The sequence below is a fragment of the Limulus polyphemus genome, unplaced genomic scaffold (assembly GCF_000517525.1).
Source record: "Limulus polyphemus unplaced genomic scaffold, Limulus_polyphemus-2.1.2 Scaffold7822, whole genome shotgun sequence".
In the NCBI taxonomy this organism is placed as follows: Eukaryota; Metazoa; Arthropoda; class Merostomata; order Xiphosura; family Limulidae; genus Limulus; species Limulus polyphemus.
This window is the reverse complement of record NW_013673432.1, coordinates 1-10,236: the sequence shown is the minus strand read 5'-3', so window position 1 is coordinate 10,236 and position 10,236 is coordinate 1. Positions and strand designations below refer to the sequence as shown.

The 10,236-nt window shown below is 37.6% G+C and overlaps 1 protein-coding gene across 1 annotated transcript in view; it reads left to right on the top strand.

Moving 5' to 3' along the window:
* The window catches only part of LOC111089911 (WD repeat-containing protein on Y chromosome-like), a gene marked incomplete at its 3' end in the record, with an annotated part of 19,256 nt that extends 9,414 nt beyond the window's left edge, over positions 1–9,842 (top strand). Inside the window, exons 6-12 of the mRNA XM_022403169.1 lie at positions 867–932; positions 1,230–1,470; positions 2,453–2,499; positions 4,124–4,252; positions 6,098–6,289; positions 7,684–7,875; positions 9,824–9,842. Of these exons, the coding sequence (XP_022258877.1) occupies positions 867–932; positions 1,230–1,470; positions 2,453–2,499; positions 4,124–4,252; positions 6,098–6,289; positions 7,684–7,875; positions 9,824–9,842 (886 nt within the window). The remainder of the gene's footprint in view (positions 1–866; positions 933–1,229; positions 1,471–2,452; positions 2,500–4,123; positions 4,253–6,097; positions 6,290–7,683; positions 7,876–9,823) is intronic.
* Between the last annotated feature and the right edge of the window lie 394 nt (positions 9,843–10,236).

Here is a 10,236-nt window from a genome sequence, read left to right as displayed (position 1 = left end):
GCGACTAGCGTTAAATAATGTTTCGCAACTAGCAAGAAATACTGTTTAACAATAGGCAAGAAATATCGTCAAGCGACTAGCGTTAAATAATGTTTCGCAACTAGCAAGGAATACTGTTTAACAATAGGCAAGAAATATCGTCTAGCGACTAGCGTTAAATAATGTCTCGCAACTAGCAAGAAATACTGTTTAACAATAGGCAAGAAATATCGTTAAGCGACTAGCGTTAAATAATGTTTCGCAACTAGCAAGAAATACTGTTTAACAATAGGCAAGAAATATCGTCTAAGCGACTAGCGTTAAATAATGTCTTCGCAACTAGCAAGAAATACTGTTTAACAATAGGCAAGAAATGTTCTTAGGAGTGACTTTAGGTTTCTGTATTTGTATTAATGACAGTGTTACTGAGGCTACCTGTCATCTTCTCTAGTTTGAAACTACTAGCCAGAGGGAAGGCAAACGGACAGCAGCACCCACCATCCAAACTAAGGGTTTGACTGTCACACTTATAACGAATATTTTGTCTTATTGTTTCTGTATTTGTATTAATGACAATGTTACTGAGGCTATCTGTCATCTTCTCTAGTTTGAAACTACTAGCCAGAGGGAAGGCAAACGGTCAGCAGCACCCACCATCCAAACTAAGGGTTTGACTGTCACACTTATAAAGAATATTTTGTCTTATTGCACGGATTAGAACCCGGACCACCATCTCTGAAACCGAGAGCTCCCCCACAGGGTCAACCCCGCGCCTGTTTTCTCCCCTGAATCTGTTTTTTGTTATACAGTCTAAGGCTTTTAAATTTATGTCTCCGTCTGCTAAGTAAACACATCAATTTTTAATCGGTTTTTCTTCTCCCCATCAGAAAGAACACGTGGCCAAGATCATCCGAATACCGCCACCATCAAATGTGTACATCGTGGTGGGCAAGGTATGTTAGAATTTCGGCTAACTTTTAATAACAAATATTTCATTAGAGAATAAAGAGACACAGAGAAATGATTTTACCAGAATTAAAACAAGAAAAATGTTATTTATCTCAATAATGAACGTCAAGGGTATGGCTTGTACAATGAAGTTAGGCTAAGTTTCAATCTGTTAATCAAAGTAATCCATCTTTTTTTTTTATCCAATGTTTTTGTAGCTACGTAAATATGTGTTTATTAGATCATGTAACGTTCTGTTCTTGTAACCGGATAACTCCAGTAACCTGCTATCTCTTTCATAGCTGGGGAATGTAGGAATTACAGAACAGAACTTAAGACTTCAGAACCAGTACGATCTGGATATCGAAGATCGACTAATCACGACAGACGGAGCGGCTTCTTCAAAGCGTTTCACTCCTGCTTCTGTTACCGATGTAGTGTATATGGGCAGCTCGAAGTTCTTCGCTGTGTCGACGACGGGCAGTTGTATCCATTTTATAGATATTTCAGCCAGCACACATGTGGAAGTATTCCGTTTATACGGTGAGACGTAGCAATGTTTATACGGTGAGACGTAGTAATGTTTATACGGTGAGATGTAGCAATGTTTATACGGTGAGACGTAGTAATGTTTACACGGTGAGATGTAGCAATGTTTATACGGTGAGACGTAGCAATGTTTACATGATGAGACGTAGCAATGTTTATACGGTGAGACGTAGTAATGTTTATACGGTGAGACGTAGCAATGTTTACATGATGAGACGTAGCACTGTTTACATGGTGAGACGTAGCAATGTTTATACGGTGAGACGTAGCAATGTTTATACGGTGAGACCTAGCAATGTTTATACGATGAGACGTAGCAACGTTTACAAGGTGAGACGTAGCAATGTTTATACGGTGAGACGTAGCAATGTTTATACGGTGAGACGTAGCAACGTTTATACGGTGAGACGTAGCAATGTTTACAAGGTGAGACGTAGCAACGTTTAAAAGGTGAGACTGAGCAACGTTTAAAAGGTGAGACGTAGCAACGTTTACAAGGTGAGATGTAGCAACGTTTACGTGATGAGACGTAGCAATGTTTACACGGTGAGACGTAGCAACGTTTACAAGGTGAGATGTAGCAACGTTTACGTGATGAGACGTAGCAATGTTTACAAGGTGAGATGTAGCAACGTTTACGTGATGAGACGTAGCAATGTTTACGTGATGAGGCGTAGCAATGTTTACAAGGTGAGATGTAGCAACGTTTACGTGATGAGACGTAGCAATGTTTACGTGATGAGGCGTAGCAATGTTTACAAGGTGAGGTGTAGCAACGTTTACGTGATGAGACGTAGCAATGTTTACAAGGTGAGATGTAGCAACGTTTACGTGATGAGACGTAGCAATGTTTTCCTTCTCTAACTTTTCCACTCGATTTGTTGATCGTGTAAAGTAATTCATCTATCTATTAGAACCTTTAAAACAATGAATTTTAATGTATGTTTTTAACTGGGTGTGTCTTTCTTTAACCTAGGTCTTCCACAGGTGCCTTTATGTATGGACTACTGGTTTCGGAAAGAGGTGAGTTTTATTTTAGGGAACTTACCACCAATATATATATATTACAGACTTTTAACGTACATATAATATGCTCTAACCAATAGAAGCTTTTCAACAAACGTCACAATATTAAACATTGTTCACACGCTTTCTTCCGAAGACTTACTAGTTGGAACAATGGCAGCAGTGCTGTCATCTAGTGGCAGAATAAATTAGTAATTGCCAGTGTTATCGTTTTCGACTGTGTGGTGTTTGAAAACACGGTGAAAATACTGTAATCATCCCGAATTTGTCACTCAGTCTTTTAACACAAATGAATATGACGCTTTTATCATGTCTTATTCCACATATGGCAACTAATTTCTTGAGAATATCAAACCCTTTATCATCAGGATAAATTAATATCAAACCCTTTATCATCAGGATAAATTAATATCAAACCCTTTATCATCAGGATAAATTAATATCAAACCTTTATCATCAGGATAAATTAATATCAAACCCTTTATCATCAGGATAAATTAATATCAAACAATTCAACAGACATATGAAATACTTGATAAAGAACACGTAAGATGCCTTTACTCTTTTATCATGGTTTGTTAGTTAGACGTCATTGTATTTTGTAGCTGTAGATACTGACATCATAATATTTTAATTTATCTCAATTAGTATCGAAGTAGGATTAATCCGGACACTTATTTTATTAAACCCGTGAAAATTATAAGTCTTGATAATACTGTATCGTGAAAACGTTGGACGAGAACAACTGAGAAAGAGTGAAGTTAAGATTTATTAGTTTGTTTGTTTAAACATAGAGGTAGTACAGTGATCTAACTATGCTGTGTCCACGGCAGAAATTGAACCCCAAATTTTGCGTTATAAACCGTCAAACGAGTGGACCGAGTTAACATGTAAACAAAACATGTACATGTTTAATTTTGCTCTGTCGTCTTTATGGATAGCATAACATATAAGCTAAGAGCTTTAACCATCCATCTAGTGGTAGGTTTTGAAACTACACTATTTATAACTAGCGCTTCATTTTAATAATTCTATAACCAATAATTACTTATAGGAGACTCGAGCTTAAAGTAAAATTACTTCAAACCGGTTTCAGTCCTGTAGCAATACAAGTCAGTAGTGACTGTCTTACTAATATACTTGTCTAACTACTAAAGTTACCTTCTCATACCGGTTTCAGTCCTGTAACAATACTAGTCAGTAGTGACTGTTTTATTAATATACTTGTCTGACTACTAAAGTTACCTTTTCAAACCGGTTTCAATTCTGTAACAATACTAGTCAGTAGTGACTGTTTTATTAATATACTTGTCTGACTACTAAAGTTACCTTCTCAAACCGGTTTCAATTCTGTAACGATACTAGTCAGTAGTGACTGTTTTATTAATATACTTGTCTGACTACTAAAGTTACCTTCTCAAACCGGTTTCAATTCTGTAACGATACTAGTCAGTAGTGACTGTCTTAAAAGTCTGATTATAGCTTTACTGACACGTGTGTCCACCTGTCCCCCTATCGTTCGATCTTATACAGACGATCAGGTGGGCACTTCAGTCTGGAGAGGGGCGGTCAGCAACAGGATACACCACCTAATTTTTTACAGGTGTTCTCTTAAATTCAGGATAACGCAGAAGCAAGACTACTGACCGGAAGTGAAAACGGAAGCGTTACCATCTTCCTCTTTCTTCAGCCGATGACATCATTATTTTATCGCCAAAACATGGAAGGTGTGGAACGAGTTTTATTTTCGGTAAGGAAACCATTATATTCCAGTGTACACAAGAAGCCGTTTTAACCGCTAACATGTAACTAGAGGCGTAACGGTAATCGGGGGGTATTTTTCACTTCTCATAGCCTTATGGTTTTCTATTAACTAACAGCAGTTTAACCAATGCTCTATGATTACCCCCTAGATAAAATAAATATCACCTAAACTCTTTGAAATTGAATATAATAAGTTGTTCTTGTTGTTATTAACTACTTTAAGATGCGAGAATTTCAGTAATATAGTCTTCTGAAATGATGAGGATTAGTTTCTCCTCCCTACGGGCGTTTCTAGGATATTTTATTTAGGGGGGTGGGGGCAAAGAGTTGGTTTTTTTTGGTGGGTGGCAGAAAAAATGAATACTTTCATGTCGGTCGGGCTGACAATGTAGAGAATTTGATGGGGTCGTCGGTAAAAATAAAACCCGAATTGACCTTCACATAAACATTAGTAAAAATAAAACCCGAACTGACCTTCACATAAACATTAGTAAGAATAAAACCCGAACTGACCTTCACATAAAGATAAGTAAGAATAAAACCCGAACTGACCTTCACATAAAGATTAGTAAGAATAAAACCCGAACTGACCTTCACATAAACATTAGTAAGAATAAAACCCGAACTGACCTTCACATAAACATTAGTAAGAATAAAACCCGAACTGACCTTCACATAAACATTAGTAAGAATAAAACCCGAACTGACCTTCACATAAACATTAGTAAGAATAAAACCCGCCTGATATGTAAGCACACTTGCAACGAACAGTTTCACGTTGAATGATGAGCGTTTCCTTGGTTACCCATAAAGTCAACAGCTATAAAAACAAGATGGTCGAGAGTTTCTTTAATGTTAACTTCATACATTTGTTGCCACAAAATTTATTGTACAGACTATTTTCTAAATGTATCTGAAGTTACTTTTAATAAGAGTTATGTTACTGCAGCGCTACAGAACGTTACGCCCTCTCACGGAATAAAAACAATAAATTCTATAGCTTACCGAAGAGCAACTAGAAACGGACGAAACAAATCGAACGGTTATAAAACTTCTCATTTTTTAAACGATCGTGACGTGCGCCCCCTCCCGGGAAAGTCTTAAATCCGTAAACTCATAAAGTTTTATTAATAATTTCTGTTTTACGGGGGGGTCTATGATAGTGGTTTGTTTCGTAAGGCTGATTTTCACGTGCCCCTGATAGCGGGTAGGCCTACTTTTATCAGATAATATTTAACACGCTGAAATTCTGAGTAACGAGACAAATAGGCTAACCTGACATTATATGTTGTTATCTTGCACTTGTGTGCCCCCATACACTTGTGTGCCGAATACAAAGGTCGCACAGGCCACAATTTTGCCGAGGACCGGCTCTGCCACCAGTAGGCACCCGTGGGCCACGACCGTCACCCGAAACTCTGATTTCTGACTCGTACCACCTCTTTATTAAACGTTCTTTGAGGACAGTTTGGTACACCAACGCCATCTACTCGCGGCTTCCCGGCTTATCGTAACTAAGCAGCATGCTTGGTTTTACGGCCGAAAATATCGTTAACAGCGAATGTTTCCAACTGACGAAACAAGTGCATTATAATCTTCATAAAAAAAAATATACACGCATAGTCCTGTAACACTAATAGCCAAACACTTCATACAGCTATACGAGGCCTATTTTACTTACTTGCAATGCAGTACCGACGAGCCGTGGACTCGGCGAAACTAGTCTACTGCAGCGAGGTTTTCCAATAAAAGAACAGATGATAAGGTTTTTATAAATGTATTCTTAACATACATCAATACTTGATATCCATTTCTTCTTACGCTTGTGAAGGATTTAGACAAATACCACAGAAAATACGTCAACATCCGGGTATTCGAAGGAGTTCACAAGACATCCATCTACCGACTCATCTATACTGCTGAGAATGAGAAGATAATCACGTGCTCACAAGACAGTCAACGCTCTCTAGTGGTACAGGATGTGTGGAATAAAAACAAACCGTATATCTTTTCCTTATTTAAAGTAAGTTTTAATTTCTTCCACGGTTAATTTTCAAATGTTTTGTGTTTGAGAAAGTTAGATATATTCATAAGTGTGGAATTGATGTACAACAGCAAAAAATAATAGGATCTCACAGTTATTCTCATAACTCCGCTACGGCACGCTAACCACTAGGCCACGTCTAGCCTAACAATCTTGGTTCATCACTGAGGATGTTCCAGAACGTTTTTTGCTCCTATTGTATTTGATGTGTCACTAACACGTATATTGATAACTTAAGGAGGATTTTCCGGATCTCATGTATTACTCCTATTTTACTTGATGTGTCACTAACACGTATATTGATAACTTAAGGAGGATTTTCCGGATCTCTTGTATTACTCCTATTTTACTTGATGTGTCACTAACACGTATATTGATAACTTCAGGAGGATTTTCCGGATCTCTTGTATTACTTCTATTTTACTTTATGTTCACGCACATGCAAATTCTAAAATAAAACTTTTATAGTTCAAGATAATTCTCCACTAGGGGGATTTTTACAACAGAGAAATATTTTTGTTTTCAACCCCCATTGTTATAAGCTCAGTCATTCTAAGCGATTCATTAGCGTTATGATTTTACGTTCTGTAACTGAGCGAACTCGTTGCCCCAGGAGAGAGAAATTGCTTCAACACATAAACAACAGACTTATACATATACTTAGTAGATAATTGGATTTCCTAGAACCGGACCGTCATTGCTGATATCATAAAATAAATTACTTCTAACTGTTCTCAGAGATGAACAGAAAATGAAATTTACTGATTAAATGCACGAGATTAAAAGATTTACATCACTAATCCTTTACAATACATTCTAGTTTCTTAATGCACGTGCTCCTACTGAAAAAAAAAAAAACCTGGGCAGCTTTGCCCTATCGTGTGTCTTGGCGTGTTTATTAAGGCTGTGAATGTGTTTCGCCACTAAATGTCAGTCTTCTAGACAACCGGGAAGTTAAGAACAGAAGTCGCTGGTAGTTTGCTGAAATATATTTCTCAAGATAATTTCCGTTAATGCTGACAATCTCCAGGATGAGTATCGAACACTGGCTTTGGAACAGTTTCTGTACTATCGGTGTTCAAACCCTGTATAAGATAAGAACTACGTCAAGCCAGAGTTAAATTTCCTATGATGATCGTACTTCGTGAAGTATTATTTGGATTATGGACGAAAGCGTAGTTAACAGCGAGTGTTAGCTCTCTGGTGTATTTATTCGTGATACAAGTATTTCTAATTAGTTTTTTTACACAGGAATGTATTCAACAAGATGTCTGTAACTTTTAAAGTATTTTATTTCTCATCTACGTAGTTTACTTCTGATTTGAAATTCTTAAAAAAATTACTGACTTCATGTTTTTCTGACGTTTCCACAGGGAGTAAGATGTTTCGATTACACTCGGCGACTCGGTGTTTTAGCTACAGGAAGTCCGGACTTTCTCGTACGATTATGGAACCCGTACGTGTCCAGCAGGGCGACAGCCATCTTGAAAGGTCACGTGACGGCTGTGATTGATGTACGCTTCCACGAGAGTATGGATTTCTTGTTTTCGTACTCAAGAGACGCAGTAAGTAAAATCACACTAAAAGAACGGAAATGGTTACAACACCGCTCTTTACATACAAACTTACAAGTTTTTATTGATAAAAAAATCGAACAAAACATGACTCTTGGGCTATTTTTTTAGTTGAACAGTAGTGTTTCAAAGTCACTCTTTAAAACGCATCCCAACCGAAGTTCGGAGCGCGTTTTTACGTCAACGGGACGCGAAACTTGAAGCTCATGACTCACAGTCCAGCTCGTTATCCGCTAGGCCACGTCAGTTCTAGAACAGAGAAAAGGTAACTAGTTAACAGCACCCATCGCCAACAAGTGGAGTACTTTTTATCTACACGAATAGTGGGATTTGACCGCCTCTCTTATAAGACGGCCTTAAAGTGCGGAGCGCGTTTTGGAGGCAATAGGACACGAACAAAGAATTATTGGGTTCACAATTCGGGCACGCTTGACCTATTCCGTTAAAAGTGTTAAAAGTTAACGTAGTTTTATCTTTAATTCTGTCATGCGTGTTGTTAAAGTTTTGTGTTAAAATAAAGACACTTACATACACGTCATCTGTATGTAAAACCTGTAGCTAACTTTATGTCTGCCGATAAAATACACAATCAGTTGTGTTTATTAACAGTTCCCGAGGTATGAGATTAAAACGGCAGAATTCTATCAGCGACTTACGTTTCAAAATTCCGTCTACAGCTTATGTTTCAGAGTTTCGTCTACAGCTTATGTCTCAGAATTCCGTCTACAGCTTATGTCTCAGAGTTCCGTCTACAGCTTATGTCTCAGCATTCCGTCTACAGCTTATGTTTCAGAGTTCTGTCTACAGCTTATGCCTCAGAGTTTCGTCTACAGCTTATGTCTCAGCATTCCGTCTACAGCTTATGTTTCAGCATTCCGTCTACAGCTTATGTTTCAAAATTCCGTCTATAGCATATGTTTCATAATTCCGTCTACAGCTTATGTCTCAGCATTCCGTCTACAGCTTATGTTTCAAGTTCCGTCTACAGCGTATGTTTCAAAATTCCGTCTATAGCATATGTTTCATAATTCCGTCTACAGCTTATGTCTCAGCATTCCGTCTACAGCTTATGTTTCAGAATTCCGTCTACAGCTTATGTTTCAGCATTCCGTCTAGACCTTATGTTTCAAAATTCCGTCTACAGCTTATGCCTCAGAATTCCGTCTACAGCTTATGCTGCTCGCGTCATCTCATTTATTATTGTATTTTCAGTCCTCATTTGATCCAATCTAATTATTCAAACGTACTTTTAAAGAATATTTGGATATGAAGTCACATAAGGTAGAGCAGTGACCGTGACTTTACAGTTATTGAAACTGCCCAGATAAAAAAATACGTGGATTTCTTGGTGTACATTAGGTTCACATGTACCAAAATATAATATCGTTATGACAAAAAATAATAAGAAGGTTTCACAGCTTGTCTACACGTGTACAAACTTTGGTTGAAAAGGTTTCATAGCTTATCTACACGTGTACAAACTTTGGTTGAAGGTTTCAAAGCTTGTCTACACGTGTACAAACTTTGTTTGAAGGTTTCACAGCTTGTCTACACGTGTACAAACTTTGGTTGAAGGTTTCACAGCTTGTCTACACGTGTACAAACTTTGGTTGAAGGTTTCACAGCTTGTCTACACGTGTACAAACTTTGGTTGAAGGTTTCATAGCTTATCTACACGTGTACAAACTTTGTTTGAAGGTTTCACAGCTTGTCTACACGTGTACAAACTTTGGTTGAAGGTTTCATAGCTTATTTACACGTGTATCAGGTGTGAGAAAGGCCGGGGAAAAGACTTGACCAGCTGAGCGATAACAAGGTGTGAGACAGACCATGGACGTAAAGTAAATATCGCTGAGTTTTGTGAAATTTTATAATTGACTGTTTTGCAGTGCTAGTTTTTTAATTTGTTTTTTTTTATATTTTACATGATCACTTCTAGGATCTCCGAGTGTTACCATGTCAGTATTTTTATATTTTACATGATCACTTCTAGGATCTCCCAGTGCTACCATGTCAGTTTTTTATATTTTACATGATCACTTCTAGGATCTCCCAGTGCTACCATGTCAGTTTTCTTGTTTATTTTACATGATCACTTCTAGGATCTCCCAGTGTTACCATGTCAGTTTTCTTGTTTATTTTACATGATCACTTCTAGGATCTCCCAGTGTTACCATGTCAGTTTCTTATTTATTTTACATGATCACTTCTAGGATCTCCCAGTGTTACCATGCCAATATTTTTTATATTTTACATGATCACTTCTAGGATCTCCCAGTGTTACCATGCCAATATTTTTTATATTTTACATGATCACTTCTAGGATCTCCCAGTGTTACCATGCCAATATTT